This window comes from Apteryx mantelli, chromosome 7, assembly GCF_036417845.1.
Source record: "Apteryx mantelli isolate bAptMan1 chromosome 7, bAptMan1.hap1, whole genome shotgun sequence".
Classification (NCBI taxonomy): Eukaryota; Metazoa; Chordata; class Aves; order Apterygiformes; family Apterygidae; genus Apteryx; species Apteryx mantelli.
The window spans coordinates 35,155,705-35,169,941 of NC_089984.1; the positions used below are offsets into that span (position 1 = coordinate 35,155,705).

Sequence of the window (14,237 nt, forward strand, 5' to 3'; positions counted from 1 at the left end):
TCCAAGGACTTATTATAGTGAAACATCAATAATGGTGGTGGGTGGTGTAGAGTTGATGAAAGATTTATAATTATTAAAAACACCTTTTAAGTATGAGAAATAAATAATTTACCTCACTACTCATCTTGGCCACCTGCAGAGAGTGCAAGAGTCTTGAATCTTTGGTTCCAATTGCTTTTCCTTTTGTTTTTTCATATTCTTCTTTGTATTTAACCTTTGGGGAAAAAAAGTCTAAGTTGAAGATCATTTTCCAGTTACTGCAGAGATAGCAATATTTATGTCACTGGCCATTTGGGTGGTCAAAATTTACAAGACCCTAGTGCGATTCTCATTTTGTCACTTCAGACTTGCAGATTTTCTCTGAAATTCCCAAAGGTGCCAGATTTCGTTTTCTTTAACCTCATTCTTTAAGGCTTGCTCCTTTGAAATGTGTATGTTTATAGATTTAAAATTTTCTGAATAACTAAATTATCTGGGTTATTTTCATTTTTCTCTGTCCAAGTATGTTACTTAATAAGGTTCTTAGAGCAAAAGATAAGAAACCAATCAGCTAAAAACCAAGCAAGAAATTCAAGATTTGACTCTCTTTAATGGGGTGGAGGGGAATGTTCTGTTAGCATAAAACTCTTCTATCCTACTCCATTCTAAAGATTTCTGCATCACCTTCATTGCCGAACACTTTCCAATTAAAGGATAACTCTTGTTTCTTCCTTTTCTACCTCTCCACAAGTTAAGAATTGCAAGATAAGTGGTTTTTAAGAGGGTTAGTTTGGAATTTTTTTAATGTGCATGTGTTTATATTAAAGAAGCAGGCTAAAGAAATACACTTTCCCTTTACAGTGGATGATAACAAAATTTTTGAGGCTTTAAATAATTCAAAGCACTGAATTTTACTATGGGAGGACTCAGCTATTGTCCTTTTGCAAACTTTGCTTACTTATGTACACTTTTATTTTAAAAAATCATTTTAAGAGAGTGAAATTTCATATCAGAGACTGAGAAAGTTTCCAACTGTTCAGCCTTTGAGAAAGATGAATACGCAACAGTCAAATGCAGGGCTTAAAAACCCAAATGAAGTGAGCTAAGCTTTATTTCCCTGTGCTACAGCAACTTATGTTAAGAATAATTCCTAGGTAATTAAATATAACCTACTTCACTAGCAAGATCCCTTGAAGCTTTGGCAGCAAGTAAAGGCAGAGAATCGAGTTTTATTTCAAAGCCCCGACCCTTACTCTTCTCCCAGCCTTCTTTGTACTTAATCTGAGAAAGAAAAGACAGCAACATGTCACTAACACACAAGAACTTCAAGTGAACATGGAAATGGCTAAGAGCAAAACAGAAGTATGAATATTTTCAATCCACAAACTGGAACCCTGTCAAGTCACAGTTCATTATCATTTTGGGTTAATTAATTGCCTAGGATTGAGTCAAGAGTTTTATTCTTGGAGTTCACAATCACTTTTAATCACAGAACATGCAGCAATAGCTCTAGATTTTGGTTGGATTTTCAAAAGAGTCTGTGATTATGTCTATATTTGCAAATACTACAGATCAATAGGAACTGATCTCTAGAGCAGAACAACTGGTGCTAAGAACAAGACATTTCAAGATTTTTCTTTTTTTTTTCCCCTCCAAACTAGAGCTAGTGTGGCCTGTTCACTGAATGCCTATTTGAAGCCGGAGTTCTTTAGATGAGCTCCTGGAGTGCATCTTTCAGTTTGGTTTCATTCAAAAGGAATCCAGTTTGTGTGCTTTGAGACCACTCCGCAACATGAACCAAAGATCAGGGAAGTAAGGACAATCAGGAGATTCGCTTCAAAAGCATGCTCACAACACACACTAAATCACAAATATAGGTGAACATCATGAGTCACATGCTTAAGTTCAGAAAGTTAATGGAAGTTAAAGTACTAACTGTTTAAGCTCTTTTTGATGGTTCCACTCTAAATTCCATTAGGCCAAGATCAAGTCTATTGCTATGTATACACCTAAAGAAGTATCCATCAATCCCTGTTTGCTGGATGTGGCTTTTGGTATTTCACTATTATCTAACAGTGAGCAGGCATCCCAACACATCACATCCACAAGGAGTGTTGCCCCACAATACTCCACCAATTCAAATCAAATTTAACTAAGAGAAAGAATATGAGGTATGAACAGGCCAGGAAAATCTTACAGTAATGCCAACTCAAAACCATGCAAAAATACGAAACAGGCTCAAAAATAACAGTTACACTAGTAATAAGTTTGAAGGTTTTACTGCATTTGTATTTATGTCTTGTTCATTTTTCCAAACACTTCCTACAACAATGGGGGCCTGAAAATTACTTAAAAATTAAATAAAAGTTAAGATTTTCATATAAGTGCCTGATTCTAAGTAAAACACTAAATATTGTGACAAAACATGAATGGCAACAAACAGTGGGCTCGATCTAAGTGCACTAAAGTTACTGCGATTCTTTCCATTGACTTCAATGGGCTTTGAGTTATTGTAGCTGTGTAAATCTGTAATCTGCATACAAATATCACCACAGAAGCAGTTAACTTTGTGAAGAGTACATTTATTTATTAAACAAATTCAAGTCATCTGAAAAGATCTTAAAAAAAAACCTACCAGTTTTACTGTACCTGAGATTGTATGCCTATCTATTCAGGTTACTGTATCTCATGTTGCTTAGTAAAGACAGATTAGAAAGGCTGAATGTTTCCAGAAAGAGTGTCATCATCTTTACGTTAATTTCTCTCTTTCAAGGGTACGTGCATACCAATATTTTCACATCACTTGGCTTACCTCACTGTATAATTCAGCATTGGCTTTTGCCTTGATTAACTGAGGTACATCTTGAGGTAGAGTGTAATTTGTTTTTGTCTTCTCATACTGGGCTCGATAGTTCAACTACCATACATTAGAAAAAGAAAGAAAGAAACAAACAAAACCCCCCCAACATCAGTTATTTTTAACTCACCAAACAATATGCCAGTAACATTGAGTGACTACTGTTGAATTTCAGGCTGTTAGTGCCATGTGTTAGAGATACAGTCATAGTTAAGGTTGACATCATAAACAGAGTGGAGGTACTAAGGCAATTATAACTTTTTCCTAGGTAGTAGGAAATAAAATAATTATTCTAGAAAGAGAATATTTTACTATAAATAATTGAGTATAAGTCAATCATAAAAATATAAAAATTATAAAAGCAAGCATTAATAAATACAAAGAAGATAAATCCCTTACAAAAGACACTTATACAACTTTTAAAAATGGAGGAAAGTATTATATTTTACTGATTTAATGGCATGCTTGCTATAGTTTTGAAAGTGATTTCATTCAATTTGTATTATTGCTTTCTTGGTAAATCTGCTGATTAATTATCAACAATTAAAAACACTTAAGAACTACAAATTTTTCATAGGTGAACTAAACTGTCTCCTAATTCTAATAAACAAAGATGGCTAATGATGACAGAACTTACATCGCTGAGCTGCTGCGCATTTATTTTGGCTTGAGTAATTTGTGGAGTGCTTGTAACAGAGCTGTACTTCAGCTTGTCTATGCTTTGCCTGTAGTTTACCTAATTAAAAATAAAAAACAAGATTTAATAAAGAAAGAAATGTTCAGATTGGAAAAATGAGAGATTGAGTACACAGTTTTGTTAGCTAATAGTCTAGATATATCACTACTTAAACAATAATAAATTGAGATGGGGAAACATGCCATGATCTCTTGGACAAGATCTGCAGTTAATGCTCTGAAAACTTCCTGGGCTGAGGTCACAATTTTTATTCCATTTTGAAAATGAGTTTCACTCACAACCTCTATCCCCACTAAAACACAAATTCTTAAAAAGACACAGTTTCAGCTGGTCCCCATAAAACATTCTATGAAACTGATATCCTTATCCATCACTCAGACTATTTTTCATCTTAATAGAGACTTATAATGTTCCTTCATAGGGAAGTCTGTCCAGTATAACACAGTACAGAGCAAATGAACTCTCTTATACTTTGTCTTTACTGACTTTCAATATAATAATTAATCATACAAGTTCCTTGCGTGGTAAGAGTTTTGTGTAGAGGATAAGGGAAGAAAAAGACATATATGTTATAAAAAAAGTCATTCCAATGTCAGCCATTGATAGTATTAGAACACACTAAATTCCTAACACATTAACATGGTAGCAGCAATAATAAGCTGTAAAAAGAAATACATTACATCCCCACATTATGCAAGACAAAATGTCATGGAGAAGCTTTCTTTTAAACCTGTTGCTGCCAAAGGCCTCAGTGTCACACTGCAGGACACAATTATCATTCTCTCACAATTATCATTCCTTAATTAATACTCACTGTAGTTAATCACCACTTTGCAAACACGGCACGTCACACTGTTAAAACTAGTTCCTTAAGAACACTTTTTTCAAAAAAGTGGAGTGTATTTCTAGAGACTTTGAGTTACTGAAACTATTTGAATGGGATCCTTTTTGTCTGAATTATCCTCACAAACTTTCTTCTTTCTACCATAATAACAAACATTAGGCAAAAGGCATGAATTATCTCACAGCTCCGAAGTGATCAAGGTACTTAAAGGTACTTTGGAAAGATAGCTAGGGTTTTACTTCATCAGAAGGTGATAATTTCCTTTTAGCTGAATATGTGTATTTATTGTTGCTTCTAATCTTATGAAAAAGAAGAAAGGTGCCAGTGTAATAAACCTGAACTCATGCTCAAAATGCAGAAATTAGTTCTACCCACTATAAACATTTCAGCACTGTATGTGACTGCACATTTAATAGTCAGCATCTGGTCTGGGAGCATGTAAACGAATTGGCCACAAAGAATCAGTTGCAGTAGACGTGATCATCAGCAAGTAGTTTAAAAGAGTCCCAAGGCCTGTCCACTCGCTAATAACTAACGTGTTCACTTTGTCCTCTTGAAGAATACAAGACTTTCACAAACTAAACAACGAAGCTACCTCTTTAAACATTTGTATGCCTTTTCAAAGACAAAACTGAAGTTACTGCTGAAACAAAAATAGTACACCTTACAATTGTAGTATATCAAATACATCCCCCAAAATGTCAGAGTTCTCAATTCTGCTTCTTTATGCTATTTTTTTCTTAGAAGGGGTCTTCGGGTCCAGCTACATCTCATTTAATTTTAATGGCCTCTGTGAGGCATCTTGCATTTTCCATGGAAAGACAGGTGACTCACATCTTAGGTAGTCTGAAATGCCCTGCAGAGGTGCCACTCTTCCCGTTGACTTTAAAAGTAATACATGGTAACTGTTCTCCTAGTTAAGGCACAGGTTAGGTTCCTAATGTTAGGTAAGATCAAGCAAGCCTTTAATGCTTGTGAAAGATGAAAGTATGGCATCCCCTGCGGACTGATGCTCTCCATTTATCTGTAGAGCACATATAACCACAGCAGTACACAATTTCCCTCACTTTGTTCCATCAGTATCTCAACCCCAAGCAGGAAAGAACACCTCTCTTGCACAGACCAGAGACCTAATGATGACTATATGCCCACTCAGGTCCTCCAGTAAAGGGGCCTAACCCTTCAATGAAGAATTTAACTGCTGCACTGAGCTTTGTGAGGAACACCTATCTTGTGGGAATTCACAAACAGTGGGAAGTCTACTTAAGTCTCCTTCTCCTTTCAGTGCTTGATGCTGTTGTCGAGGCTGCCCAGGATGGTGAGACCTTCTGTAAAACAGACTAGAGATTGGGCAGAACTAACTCATTTCATGTCACTGCACAACCTGTGCTGAACTGAAACCAATGATAGGAGGTGGCAGCACTTTCTCCTTTCTATTCCTCTGAGCCCTCCTGATTACCTGCACTTTTTTGCTTTGACTTTGTTATCACTAGCTGTTTGCTCCCATGATTAAATCATCATTTGACACAAACAGTCCATCACAATCTCTCCTACAGAGAGATGATGAGCCACACAAGCCATAGATAAAAACCCATAAAGTTATTTACATCTTTCAAAGGGACCAGCTTCCTTGTTGTCTGATATGAAGGAGTGAGAGTAGCTGGGTAATTGTAGTCAACACCATCATGTTTGTAATCAGATTTATAGGCTATCTGAAACACAGGGAGAACAAAAAATAAAAATAAACAAACATTCTTTTTTTAAGCTGTCATTTGTTTGAATAATTATCAGTCAAGAGGAAAGGAGAAACAATAATATTAATAGTAAATGCAGGAAACAAAGCAAGTTCAATGTCATCAGTGACAAAGAAAATGAAATTATTTGCATAGTTTAGCCACTAATTGATTCTTTTTCAGCTCCTCAATTAATCCAATGCCAACAGTGGGAGCATTAACTTAACTTCCACCTATGACACATCTCTTTTATCTTCCTGCTTAGTTCTCAAGCTTCTTACAGATTTGTAAATAATGTACTTGAAGGAATGGTATGTAACGAAATAGCTTCTTGACTAACCCAGTAAATTAAATTGGAATCCAGAAATCTTCATTAAAGACTGTTTCTCCAGCAAAGGTCTGACCCTCGCAGGGAGGGGGACTCAGGCAACCTCAGCTCCTGCTGATGTCAAAGAGAACTGAAGGAGCTCAGTGTGTTGCCAGATCACTGAATTTGCTTATTTTAGCTTCTTCCACATGGTGAGGCATAAATCAGGACAAAAGGGTTTCCAGAGTTTCCCCACTTTTCAACACATCCATCCTTCAGATAACCAATACAATTTGATCTTCATTTTTCTATCAATTTAATTCTGGTAAGATTTAAAGACAAAAAAGCAACACGTATACAAGTACAATTGAAAAAGACTTACATTGCTTGCCAAACTGCCAACTTTTATGGCATGTAACATCCGCTTATCCATGCCAATACCTTCATAATGACCTTTCATCTGGTTCTGGTATGTTTCTTTGTATTTGAGCTATGCACAAAAGCGAAAATACTCTGAGAAAATATATTTCATTTTTCTATGTGTTTTTATGTGTTTCATTAGTGAGACAAATTATTACAGCTGTGATTTACTAGTGTTGCACTACTACAGAAACTCACATGAGTCCACAACAACCTTGGTACTCTAAAAACGAAACCTAAAAACCCTCTGCAAGTTCTCTATCTTAAAAGACATCATTTATGTATTCCCCAAATCACCTGGATGCCACATAAAGGGGATACTCTACATTCTAATGCTGAATATTTTTTCATCAGAGATAAGCATTAGAATAAAGTTACAGGAAAGCACTATTTGTACATTAACAGATGAACAGATAACCATTAACCAAAACTGTGTTATTTTGGTGCAGCCTTCACCAAGCCCAGAGGAAGACATTTCGAGTCCAAAACAACACAGATTAACCACCCTACCATTTCATCTGTATCACAAAAGATTCACTCCTTCTGGATTTCAAGCAAAGGAAGCAAGCAGTATAATGTAAAATTATCAGTATCTTGAGATACAATTACTCTCATTGTTGATTATTAGTTTTATACACTAAATGTGCTCCTCTCCAACATTAACTCTGTTGAAGTATCTTCTGTCTATCTTTCCATTGAAGAAATGGACATACACAATGAAATAAGCAATAGATTATGAGAAATAACAGTAACAACTGGCAGCTATTTGTTTGGATTAGCAATCCATTATAAGTAACCTCTCTTCCATATATTACTTTGAATTCTTTTCATAATCCTAGATAAAAAGAGCCCTAATCGTCAACCAGGACCTACTGGGGTAGGTGCTATACAGACACAGATAAAAATCAGTTATAATCAAATTGCCAGTGCAGGCTTATCTGGAGCACACACATATACGAGCTGTGATTCCAGCAGCTACCAAGCTAAGCTTTCAGCAAGCCACACACGAGGTATGGAGAACTTACATCACTGGTGTATTTTGAGATCTTGCTCACATTCTTGAATTGCGGAGTCTCACAGTAGTTAATGCTGTGGCCTTTGTTGTTTCCCAGATCCTTCTTATACTCTACCTGAGCAACAAAAAGCTTAAGGGTAAGATATGGTAAAACCTTAACTTACTCTAGCCAGTGCCTACATGCATTATTTATTAGCTAGGCTCACTGTTCAGAGACTTTGATATGTGACTTTTATCAGATGGCATATGATGAAAATGAAGATTGATTTCATACACTCAGTTCTACCCTTGACAAGAACAGGTGATATATCTTCTAGACACTTTGGTATCTAAAATTCCAAAGGATACCAGTGACATCAGGCTGCTTGATTTCTGAATCTCCTACACATGGCACCTTGAAGGACCACATTTTTTAGAAACTGAAGTTTGTCAGTCTTCTGTAAATACAGAGACACAGAGATCCATATTACCCTGGAGACAGAGACCCACGTTTCAAATCTGTCTCTACCACCACCACAGCAGAGTTGTAAATGGCAAGAAATATGATTCTCAACTGTTAGAGTAGGCAGGGGCATCTTTAGTGAAAGGACATATTTATTTCTGTAGCCATTAAAAATAACAAAACTTTGCAGTATACTTAAACATCTAATTTTAAAGAAAACAATATGGCAAAATGTTCTTCAGCTATATAAATAAAAAGAGAACAAGGGCCCACTAAATAACAAGAACAGCAACAAGTTTATAGGCAGGAAAAAATGCAAACAGTCCCATTCATTTGGACCTCAAAGTACATGGGACTGTGCCAGGTGGAAAAGCATTAACAAAACCAGAGATCTGTGAAGGAATTTTAAAGGTGGGTGTGGACCAGGCTAAAGGAAAAAGAGCAATGGGTAATTTTGAACGGGAAGGATACAACAGGAGGAAGTTTACTAGCAGAATTCCTCAGAATAAAATTAAAGACAGATCCGGTTTATTATTTTCATTAACTATTCTTGCACTGAAATAGGAATGCGGTGATGAAATCTGGGAGGCACTGTCAGTTCAAAGGAATGTTGGAGGTCATAATAAAAGGTTTTGGAGACTAGAGTAACAGAAATGGGACTAAATTCAGCAGCGTAGAAGTTATTATACTTAAGGACTAGTCACAAAAATTTCAGCTGTAAGAGCCCATCATCTGGAAAGGCTGAGAAAGAGAAAAGTGTTCATAAGTAGGCTGACCACAGAATGATGGCAAGATGCCAAAGTAACGCAGCCATGGAAAAGGCAAACGCAGTCCAAGGCAGCAGCAAGAAAAAACTTTGGAGCAGCGACTGGGAAGTGCGCATGCTATGTACCAGGTTCCAGCAAGACCTCATCAGGAACCTATGTACTCTTACAGTCATTCCTGTTTAAAGAACATGCACTCAGCCTGTAACAGCTGCAGTGAAGGACTGTGAGAGGAGATTATAAGAATTTGGCTTGCTTAGTCTGGGAAAATAAAGGCAGAGAGAAGAAAATGACATCTGCTTATAAATCTCTCAGAAGGATAATCACCATGCAGAGAGAAGAACTTTTTAAACTAAAGGATAATGTTTGCACAAAACACAATGCTAATGAGATGGACAGGAATAAATGTAGCCTAGAAATGAGAAGAGGAGGATTATATGATATTGTGCTGAAATAGCAGGAGCCAGGAATCCCTGGCCCACGAGGCCCCTTCCAGTTCTACTTCTGTTTTTTTTTTTTTTATTATTGAAGATTTTAGACTTGAACATCTCAAGAGCATAAGTTTTTAGACTGTCATGGGGAAGCTCCTGAAACTCACATTTATTAATAGCTATATAGCTGATATGACACTATAAATAAATTAACAAGTCAGAATCTATTGAGAATTCCCTAGCAATCTTCTGTTACACCAAGTAGAGGAAGACTGCATTATCAGTAAGCCAGAGTCTTTTACAGAATAGAAGACAAAAGAAACCTGCATTAACACAGTTATACAAATTTTGGATGTATTGGTATTATTTTTAATTAACATTAGAACCTTCTTTGAAACACTGCAATATACATTCCCAAGTCATCCTAAAGCATTTATGTTTCTAACCTCATAGTGCATTAAGGGCACAGTACAGAGCTTTCTTAGATTTCTCCATGCGGCCAGAATTAGAAGTGCTTTCTGCCATACTTCCACTGAGAGATCACTGGAAGTGCCAGATCACAGTATCTGAAGAACAGTTCTTGCATCTTTCTCCCCAGTTACTGGGCTGCGCACAGATCAGTTTTGATAGTGACTGGACAGTAAGAATGACAGTTCTGTATATTTGTAGCCCTCACCAATCACGCACAAATGTTAGTAGGGGCCATCTCACCCCAGTGCATAGATCAGTTTAACTCCTTACCTCACTGACAAGCTTGTTAACACTCTGGGCTTGTTTAAGGACTAAGTTGTCTTGGGCTGTTAGGGAGTGAAAGTGAGCTGCACCCTTCATCTTGGAAAGATCTTTCTTGTATTTTATCTAAAAAAAAAAGTAGGAAAAAATATAAAATAGACACATATCTTTTCAACATTGCTGCTTATACTGGCTTTATGAGTCAGGATAAGACTTTTCCTATTCTTGTTTTCATAAGCAAACAGAACTTGCTAAGCTGAAAAATCACAAGTTGTTACTTCCTAAAATAAACCACACAGAAAAATCACAGGCCCACATCCCTGGCCAAGCTACTTCACTTCAACATTTTTTTTTAATCAGTTTTATGTGGATTGAACAGCATTGGCTGTTGTTTGTAGCTTGAACAGATAACTAGGAGATTCTTGGCTAGTGACTGGCTGGAGCTTGTGTGCTCTTCCATTACTGAAGTTAATTGTCAGTACTTTAATTTTAGCCTTCTAGCCAGAGAATTACAGATAGTGACCAAGCTCTCTGTGAACCTTCCTTTCATAGGAACCAGCTTTTTTAGTAAGCAACGTCATTCTGCACTTCTAAAGTTTTAAAGACAATTATATTTTTCCTTCTAAATAAACAGATATTGAGATGAGGAATCTGTTAGTTTAATTTAGACATCTGGTCACTGACTTAAACTGGGCTAGGACAGGTGAAGATAGATAATACTTACAAAGGCCTTTTGCCAAACTCTGCAACAAATAATATGTCAATATTTCTTACATACAAGGAGATGCTTAGGCTCTTTGTGTCACATTGTTATATATTTAGCTTTAAAAATCAGATTCATAATGTAAAAAATAACAAATGATTTGAAATGTGCTGAAGTGTTAATTTGTTTTTATTTTCCAAGTCTGCACACTGCTTCCCACACTTTAAAGAAATGAAGTGGCTTGATGAGTACTCTAGTTTGCTAATGTTACTGGCATGCACCATTCCTCCTTCCCACTCCAAATATTACAAATTCATATCGAAAATGCTGACCTTTAGCATTTTGAAAACCTATAAAATTGGCATCTTTAACTGTGAAGGTTAAATATTTCACATTTAAACAGGGAATCATTGGACTTGTCATCAAAATAGTGATCAGTCACAGGAGGTCTCAGGCTTTTTATATTCTCTCAGTCATAAATTTAAGTAATAGAATATGGTGGATCCTTTTCAGTCTAGTTTACTGCTGGCATCTCATCCAGGCTGGTACAAACTGAAAGACTCAACCATTTGTTAGCTCTTTAGAAAACAGACTGAAGCCATCAGCTCAAATAGCCCCAAAGGGCTATTGATGTCCCTACTACAGAAGCTGTCACTTCCAGGAACCTTCACAGCAGCAACAACAGAAGGGTATTGACCAGCAGACTGGCTCATTCTTGTCACTACTAGAAATGGTCTCCTCTAGCAGGGCTGAGGCTCTTTGATCAGTGAGCTGCATGCAAGAGTCACACATCACCACCCTTCTATGCCAAATTCTTTAGCTCACCACCCAAAACTAAAAATCACTAGAGTAGAAATAAGCTCGGTCTTGTGAAGTGACAATGTCATACTCTATGGTTTCTTTTCCTCCCTATGACTTGCTTTGTGCTAAAGGCAGGATACATCAAAATATCAAAACCAGTTCAGCTCATTCATCCTCCACTTGCTCACTACTGGGAATAACACAATAGTCCACAGGATGATTAAGGCAGTTGAAGGTTGCATTAATAATACAGGTGCAGATTTGCCAGGAGGGTTAACCTAACAGCAGGGATCCCCATTAGTTGCTGCATCCCTCTCCTCCCTCATGCAAGCTGGAGCTGTGTCCCCTTATATTAATGGATATTATTAATCCCCGAGTCATACAGGTCCCAGAAATGCAGGGAAATGTCACTGTTGTTTACTTCCCAAGTGTAATTTTAGCATTCTGCTCCTAGGCACTGCTCTGACAAACTGCTGTTTTTAATTGTTTATGAATTGTATTGATTCAGGTTTCATACTTACATCACTTGCCAATTCATTTGCTTTCTTGGCATTTTGATAAGCTGGAGTGATCATAGCAGGAAAGCTTCCTTTCCCTCTGCGTTCTTCATACTCATCCATATAATCCTGAAGAAAATGCAGGGTGTTTACTTACCACACATGAGCAGGTGGGCCATAAGTGATTTCACAAAACCCTTGTTAGTAGGAAAATTTCATTACTTCATTTTCTTTATGAAAAAAGAGAATAAAATGACCAATCATAAGAATAAAATCACCCATTAAATTAGCTGTGTCTGTAAAGTTACTTGTGTTGCATTGCTAGAGAAATTGAGGTAGCAGTTAGCTGTGGTCCAGACAGTATTCAAGTATACAATGATATACATCCTCCTAATCTCACCCTGATTCCTACAGCCAAAGAAGTGGTACCTGCTTACACCTGTCTACAATATATGTTGGCCAGGAAAACTGAAACAGTTTATAATGGTTGGGTAGTCAGGAGATTTGCTTAACCTTTGTAAGTTTAGCTTACAGTCAGCCTCTCTCTGTGACTTGATAGAAGACCCTTGAACATTGTTATTCCTCACATCATAATTGGCCAGAAAATAATATTTCTCTAGTTTAATGATGTACTTTGAAGATGGATTCATTAACAAAGCAGGAATACCTAGTTATTACAGTGGTAAGTTCCTTAGGAAGTAGACCAAGTCCATTTTCTTGATTTAAAAAAATTGTTCTGGAATTAATACTCTTAAATCTATCTATAAGCAAGTTTATGGGTAAATGTTTGCCAATTTGAAAAGCCTTCTGCTAATTTATTAATGAAATATTGGAAGCTTTTTCTTTTAGAATGATCGTGTACAATGGCCATCACAAAACTTTTCAGGGCAAAATCTGGGGAGAATATGATAAGTATACAAGCAAGTAAGGTATAGTGTAATCTTTCTCTGTAATATTTTAGAAAGCCTTTGTAGTAAAGAGCCAGTTTCAGTGAAAAGAGAATGTACAGCATGCCAAGAATGAATTTAAGAGTATAGCATACATAGTAAAAACTATAAATTTTTAGGATATCTCTCTTGGGACTTCTCAATACAAAACAATGTACTGTAGGTCATGCTGTGTAACATCAATGCCACATGATAAGATGGGTCATATCATAAGCCTGTCAACAATATAACATCAATTATAGTTACTGTGTCTAAATGATGCTATAAATAAGTACAGAAAATAAAAAATATCCCTGAATAATCAGTTGAGTTAATCTTTCAAAGGCCATTCACGAGCCAGAATTCTTCAGACTAACTCGTCATTTTCTTTTTCTCATAACTTCCTCAAATACATTTTAATATCATTACTCATATTGCTCAAATTCCAAAACAGTATTTTTAAAGTTCCAGATAATTAACTTTAGCCACTCCTAATATTTTTAAACACAAACAAAACAGGTGTTTACCAAATAGGAATTTACAGCAACATTCCTTAAATTGGTTCATGTTATATATGTCAGAATGAGGTAGGCTCATGATCTTGACAAACAGAATTCTAATCTGTTTACCCATGTTAAGTCACACTTCACTCAGAAAGATCCATTAATTTCAGTGTCTGTATGTTATATGAATAAAAATATCAAAATCCAATCTATAAAGATCAAAAATCAAGCTAAATTTGAAGTCTGTGACTGAAGTTTCAAAGATATTTTCAAAGAAAAAAAAATTAATTCTAAAGATATAAGCATTCTGATGCTTGAAAATGCAATTAGTACTTTTTCAAACTCATTCTATTTGCTTATTCTTAATAAAACTTGTGGAAGTTCAAATACAGAAACTAACTGAAAGCTTGCTATGTATTCTAAACTAACATGCTTCAATGGTGGTTTGTTTCCCACACTTATATAACATTAAAAAAAGATGTAGGTCCAGACAGAAACAGTGAAGAAATTTAAAACTCCCAAATGTCTTAGGACAATATATTCATTTTCCTTCATTTCTCCAAAGGCTATGTGTCTCATGAGGAGC

At 36.1% G+C, this 14,237-nt stretch overlaps 1 protein-coding gene across 1 annotated transcript in view; it reads right to left on the reverse strand.

Moving 5' to 3' along the window:
- The window catches only part of NRAP (nebulin related anchoring protein), a 54,150-nt gene that overhangs the window by 29,914 nt on the left and 9,999 nt on the right, over positions 1-14,237 (reverse strand). Inside the window, exons 10-18 of the mRNA XM_067299558.1 lie at positions 12,247-12,351; positions 10,231-10,347; positions 7,863-7,967; positions 6,800-6,907; positions 5,985-6,089; positions 3,474-3,572; positions 2,792-2,896; positions 1,153-1,260; positions 113-214 (exon numbers count right to left, since the gene is read on the reverse strand). Coding sequence (XP_067155659.1) covers positions 113-214; positions 1,153-1,260; positions 2,792-2,896; positions 3,474-3,572; positions 5,985-6,089; positions 6,800-6,907; positions 7,863-7,967; positions 10,231-10,347; positions 12,247-12,351 — 954 coding nt within the window. The remainder of the gene's footprint in view (positions 1-112; positions 215-1,152; positions 1,261-2,791; positions 2,897-3,473; positions 3,573-5,984; positions 6,090-6,799; positions 6,908-7,862; positions 7,968-10,230; positions 10,348-12,246; positions 12,352-14,237) is intronic.